At 44.5% G+C, this 6571-nt stretch overlaps 1 protein-coding gene across 1 annotated transcript in view; it reads left to right on the top strand.

The window, feature by feature from the left end:
• Positions 1 to 4054: 4054 nt before the first annotated feature.
• TCTE3 (t-complex-associated-testis-expressed 3) overlaps positions 4055 to 6571 on the top strand; it is a 14347-nt gene continuing 11830 nt past the window's right edge. The window contains exon 1 of the mRNA XM_011377491.2: positions 4055 to 4228. Within this exon, the coding sequence (XP_011375793.1) occupies positions 4121 to 4228 (108 nt within the window). The 5' untranslated portion in view covers positions 4055 to 4120. The remainder of the gene's footprint in view (positions 4229 to 6571) is intronic.

Raw genomic sequence — 6571 nt, forward strand, 5'->3', positions numbered from 1 at the left:
AGGTTCAGACAGGAGACAAATATTTTCTTCACTTTCTTTACCCATATGTTTATAGAAAACCAGGCTCATACTGTATATGCAATATTTTAACACGATTATTTTTACTTAACATTATTCAACTGTGAGATTTCCAATGACCTTATTTTAGAACACGCTTATAATGTGAATTTTTTTTATATTTAGAGCTGAATATTCAAATGATTGTGATCAAAAAAATATAAAAGGGTGAACATATCCTTCCTGACCACAGAATTGTCCTTCCTAGAGCAGTATTAATTCCTTGTGTACATTTAGAAATATTTATAGATATACAAACAAATACAAACATCTGCTCATTTTCACTCAGCAACATGGCGCAGAGATGTCGATAAGACAGGCCTCCTCATTCTTTTCTACCGCTGCATATTCCACTGCGTGCATTTTTCACAATTTACTCAAGCGATCCCCTATTGCTTGACATCTGGCTGTTTCCAGTGCCCTTTTCCTCTTTGCTGTCTCTAAGTGCCGATCTAGAAGGTCCTGGAACTTACCGAAATTGCTGGACCAAGCATCTTCAGCCGTCATCTTTAGAACTATCGTCAAACATCCCAACCCAAAAACCTGCTCTGAAAATGTGCGAGACGTTACCATGTTAATGGTGATGTCATACCCCGAATTCATGCCTTGTATTTCTACCCTTTTCCACCTGGACTGACGGCCGAGAGCTGAGGCCCTCGCCCTCCGCCCTCCACAGCCCTCACTGCCTCTCCAGGCCCCCTTTTCTTCCAGTTTCCTTGGCTTTCCGTTAACTCTTCTATCCCTCTCTGGCCTCGTTCCCTCTCTTTTACACCAACTCCTTTTGCCTTCGGAGTTAAGCTTGTATTTTAACATCCTCTAACCACACGCAGCAACGGTCAGGGAATTCTGCAGGTTGAGCCTCTTCAGTGGCACAACAGTGACAGGTGCTCAAGATGCGGAGAAAGCGCAAACCTGATTCAGCACAGATCACACAGTCCGTTAGTGTCTTCCAGCACACTTCACCATCTGGAGTTACAATACTATTGATATCATGACTTCCTCCGACTTCGAACCCGAGTTTACAGATCATGTCATACACTGAGGGAGAAAGACACGTGGTAATAGGATCTTCTAATATCTGAAATATGAAACATAAAAGATACTGTTTAAATGATCTTTAATACGCTTTGTGGATATTGTGAGAGATGTGTGATTAAAACACTGATTACATATTAAAGATAACTTACGTATTTTCAAATGTTGAAAGACTTAAAATTATTTTATGAATTACAATATTTGTTAAGATATGTTTCCAGAAACTCAGTATATTTCATGGATAGTTCATTATTCCTTTCAGCGTTCCTTTACTATCCCAAAGTTAAGCAATTTTTTTAAATGGGGAGTGGGAAAGCAGAAAATTGAGCATAATAAAAACAGGAAAAGCATCAAACCATACTGCTGTTCCATGAAGGATTATATAACACCAAAATCCTCATTATTATCCCCACTTTACACTAAGGTCATCTTATAACTTATGACTTTGCATCGGGTGATGCAAAGTCATACTCTAGGTCTAAAGCTGACCTAGGGGTCTCTATCTGATGTGTCAAGTTAAGGGGCGGCAGCATTCTAACATTCGTGACTAAGCCCTGGCCGATCCCTAAGTTGGCAGCAGGCCAGTTTAAGTTCCCCGGGCTGCTCTTCCTGGCCCCTGAAGCTTTGCTTCTCACCGCTCTGGCTGTCAACCAATCCCCACGGGCCCCCCAGTTCTGGGATTGCCTGAGAAACCTGAGAAACACACCGACCGCACCCTGCTCAGCCAGTCAGGGCACTGGAGAGCGCAGGCAAGAGCGGACTTGCTCCTGCTGCCCGCAGCTCTGAGACTTCCGGTCCACCTTCTACTCCTTCCAGCCTCCGGCTGCAGCAGCTGAATCCAGCCCCCAGTGCTGCCAGCGCCCCTAGGCCCCGCTTTGTGACCGGCCCCCACGAGACACCACACTGCTTGTCCAGTGCCTCCCCTTCACAGGTTGCGTCCAGGTGCAGGACGCTGAGAAGCACAAGCTCCTCCTTAGAGGTCAGTTTCAGCTATGACCCACCGACGTTTAAGTGTCCACATTTCAAAGTCCCATCCACTCTCCTTCCTTCCCTCAGTCCTACAGACTGTGACTGAGTCCTGCAGCCGCCACCTCCATACTTTGAGACCTCTTTTTACCTTTTCAGATACCTAGTTAATTCTATACCTTGTTCACTCTCTAAATCCTTGATTCGAAAACTTAGTGTGGTTTGTCTACTGATACAGAAATAAAATGCTTTGAAGGGTTACTGTCACATCAAAAGGGACTCTGCATTGTTGAAAAGCATTCAAACTCTAAAGGAATGAGCTGTAGTTCTGGAGTGACAGGTGACAGGCAAAATTGATATTTTTACACAAAAGCCCATCCACTCCACTACTAAAGCGGGCCCTAGATACGGCATTGTAAGTTGTGTGAAGTCTTCCTTTTTGATTGTAGCTGCCCTATCAACATCGTTGTCCCTCAGCCTCACCCCAACTGTAAGATCCTAGAACACAGAGCAAAACTTTGTACCCCCAGCAGTAGCATGGCCCCGGGGCACAAAAAAATAATCGAAGGGAACTGAATGACTGGCCCCTCCTACTCTCAGCTGAAATACATCCTCCGCATCTCCACAACCTTCAGCTTTTGGGAATGACGATCTCCTATACCCTACCCACAGGTACAGAATTCTAGAAAAAAAACCACTGTTAATTAACAAATAAAATCCAACCTCAAATCAACAAACATTAGATGCTGCAATACTTGTCACTTATGACAATACCTTGTCTTGCGTGTTACTGTTACAAATATGCCTGTCCTGTCACTAGAAACCAGAAACCCGGCACGTTTGTATGTGTGATCAGCCACCCGCCACATTGTTCTTCAGCACGACAGCTGTCTCGCCCGAAGACAGCAGGGGGTGATGCAAACATCTTGTTTGGGAGCAAAGACTTAAATCTGAATTTGTCCCCAGAATCTACCTCTCGCCTTGGAAAAGTTACTTAACATGTCTGAGCCTGTTTTAACTGTGAAATAGTGCAAAATATTATCACCCTCTAGGATTGCAGTCATTATTTGAAAAGCATCCAGCACACAGTACTCAAATGCAGATATTGCTAAAACTGATAGATGTTTGATGTGTAACTGCCTGAGGAAGAAAAATAAAACCCTAATTGCAAGGCGTCAATAAGGCCCTTGTGATTTAGTTCTGTTAAAAAAAGGCCTACAAAGGTAGAATATAACTTTAATTGTCAAGTGGGAGAGTGTGAGTTGCAGCGGTAATTATTACTACACAGGACTTCCCATGTTGCTTAGTTACCACACAGATAAAATTTCCTTCAGGCGATGAAGGCCACAGTCAGAATAAACACTAAAAGTAAGAGCGCGCGTGTTGCTTGCAGTACCGGGCTGCGGGTCAGGTTCCCATAGACCTGGCTGTTAGAGCGTCAGAGCCCGGACGCCCCACACGTGTGGAGTCATCACACTATTCACAAACTTCGGCCTGGAACCTGAGGGACGATGGGGAACTAGGCCCTGGAACAGCCTGCGGGTGGGGACGGCGCCAAGGAGAACGAGGGCGGGGCTGCGTTTCGGGGGTCGGGGTCGGGGCCAGGCGCCCACCCTCACTCCGGTCGAGGACGAGGAGCAGGCACGGCCCGCCTGCCTCCGTCGCGGCTCCAGCCCACGGAGCGCAACCAGGAGGCCACTTGAAGGCGTCGCCCTCCCACGACCTCCGCCGAGGCCCACCCGCTAGAAGGGCAAAGGGCGCAGCCCACTCGGCGCTTCGTCCTGCGCCTCGGACTGGCCGCACGCGGAGCGCTGGAGGGGCGGGCCCCGACGCGCCGGAGGGCACCCGGGTGCACGGCGCCCCGCGCCCTACCTCCATGACTTCCGGCTCCCAGGCGCCGGCGCCGCAGCGTGACGGCGCCTCGCCTCGCCCCGCCCCTCCTTTCGGGCCGCACTTCCGGCCGGCACGGCGCAGGCGCGAGACTTGCGATCTCGCGGGAAGGGGCGGAGGAGGTTGGCGGCCTGCGAGTACCCGACGCTCTGCGTCCCTGAAGGAGGGCGGAATGGAGAAGCGGGGCCGGGGCGCGGCGGCGCCCTCGAACCTGGCACCTCAGCAGCCATCCGCGGGGCCTCGGAAAGAGAGGAGGCCTAGCATGTTCGAGAAGGAGGCAGTGAGTGCGGCGGCGGCTCCGTCGGGCGCTCCCTGTCGCCGAAGCCCGTGTCCACTGGCTGGGGGAGCAGGGCTCTTCCGGAGGCGACCCGAGCCCGAGCGTGGGCCGGAGCGCTGCGATTGTTGAGGTTCAGACCGTGGAGCAAGCGCTACGTTCACCGATGGGGAGAGCTTTTGCGAGAGCTTCAGCTCTCTTCACTTGCTCAGCTTGCAGATTTCCTAAGAGTAGCATAAGAGGTTACTCCTGTTTACAGAAATGCATAATTTTAGTATATTTAGTGCCGTCCAACAAACCAGAGGCAGTTTTACCAACCACAGATGAGCGTATGTGTGCTGTATTAAAAAAGGGAAAATATCTGATCTACTAAGCAGAATAATGAGATATTTTCAGATTTTAAAAACAGCAGTAGACTCAGTAGTTGAAGAATATAGAGGGGGAAAAATGTGGAGATTATGTCCACTAACGTCTAAAATTGAAAATGTCATTCGATTTTATTGGTGGTATTACACCAGGATTTCTATAGTCCGAAACTGTATTGTAATCAAAATTCCCATCTTTTATTGAGACAGGAAAAAAAGAATTTTTCCAAGGATACAAAATTGTAATGATAGAGCCGAGACTAGATACTGTGTTGTGGTCCACTTATAATGGTTTCTTTTCACACCTACTTGATGGGACCCATAATTGATAGAATGAAGGAGAGATAACAGGCAAAACACGAATTTTGAAGATCCTAAAACATTTCAAACAAAAAATTTTCAAAATAGTCATAGCAACATTTCAGGTTCTAATAACGGCTCTTTGGTGTCTGCGTTTTACAGAAGAAAGAACAAACTAAGGGAAAAAATAGGCAAAGTTTACTCAAGCAAGAAGAAAAAGCAAGGCTAGGAACCTTACTCTATTGGACTTTAAATTTTATGCTCCCAGAAACTGCTGTATTCCTGGAAATAATTCTGAATAACAGGTTGCCTGGAGTTTAAAAAAAAATCTATTTTGAGGCAGACAAAGGTGTCTTTTATAAACTTACCACATACAAAAGATCTGAAGTGGTCTTGAAAAGTGGGTAAGCCTGAATCCAAAGGGAGATGCGTAGGTACACTTGGTATATAGGCTAAAATCTAGGACTAAGGGGTCATGGACCAAGGCAGTTCTTGCCAATTTGATATGGCTGGGATCAATACAGCTGTCTTTAAAATCTAGCTTCCAGAGGTAAAAAATTTAAATAGACCAATTACTGGAAAGAGACCGAGAAAGGATTCTGCAAATGCTCATTATATGTACCTGAGGACGATGAGTGTGCTGAGTCATGTCTAACTTTCAGGTAACTGATAATTCCCATGTTCCTGAGCATAGGAAAAATCAGGACACAGAATTTAATCAGTATAAACATCTTTTAATTTTCTGGCATCCATTTTTTTTTCTACTATCTCAATTTTCCTTTGTAGAATTAACTAATTTCCTAATGGATATAGTTTTGGTGGGACTGTCAGTCAATTTCCTTAACTTTGCGGTGAAGATAAGACCAAAACTAGGCTAATTAGATGAACCGTTTCTGGAATAATGCAAGGAAATGGTTAAGATTAATTCAAAATAAGGATGGCATACTGAAATGCCTCATTGTCTAGTCATTTAACTTTCTCTTTTATTCTGTGGAATATCTTTCCAATTACATTTTTGCTTAACGAGTTCTTATTGCTTGCAACCAAAGATCCCAAAACCTTAGATTATCAAAAATTGAAAACTTGATTAGTCTCACTTGAATACATATATTTGAAAATCATGAATCCTAGCAAATAGCATTTAGAAATACATTAATGTAATGGCATCTTATGATAAAGCTTAGTTTGTTCTAGGATGATAATTAGGCTCAGTGTAAGGAAATGGGTTAAATAATTAAATTTAGGTGTTTTTAGTAGCTGCAAAAATTGATTATATTTTAAATCTATTCCTAATTTTAGAAGTGATTACCAAGATTTTTCCTTAATAAAAGGGTAAAATGCTCTTAGAATACTAAATTAAGCCAATAAGATATAAGGAAAAAATGGTAAGAGATGTGAGTTTTCAGTGTATTGGAATCTGTAAGTGTCATTTTCTAACCATGCGTGCATGCCCTTTCTCCTAGAGAATCATTGCATTTGGAAGTTGTATCCCTTAAATATGTTGGAAAAGGAGATGGCAATTGACCCTGGAGACAAGCATTCTCTTAATAATTTTAAAAACAAGGGTTTTGTTTTTTAAGTGGTTTAGGGAGTTGACAATGCCTCTCTTCCCCAGCTAAAACTTAAAGCAATCTGATAGATGATCAAAACAGCAAATTTGTTTCTGATGAGGGACTTCTTCTGT

Source organism: Pteropus vampyrus, unplaced genomic scaffold, assembly GCF_000151845.1.
Source record: "Pteropus vampyrus isolate Shadow unplaced genomic scaffold, Pvam_2.0 Scaffold313, whole genome shotgun sequence".
NCBI lineage: Eukaryota > Metazoa > Chordata > Mammalia > Chiroptera > Pteropodidae > Pteropus > Pteropus vampyrus.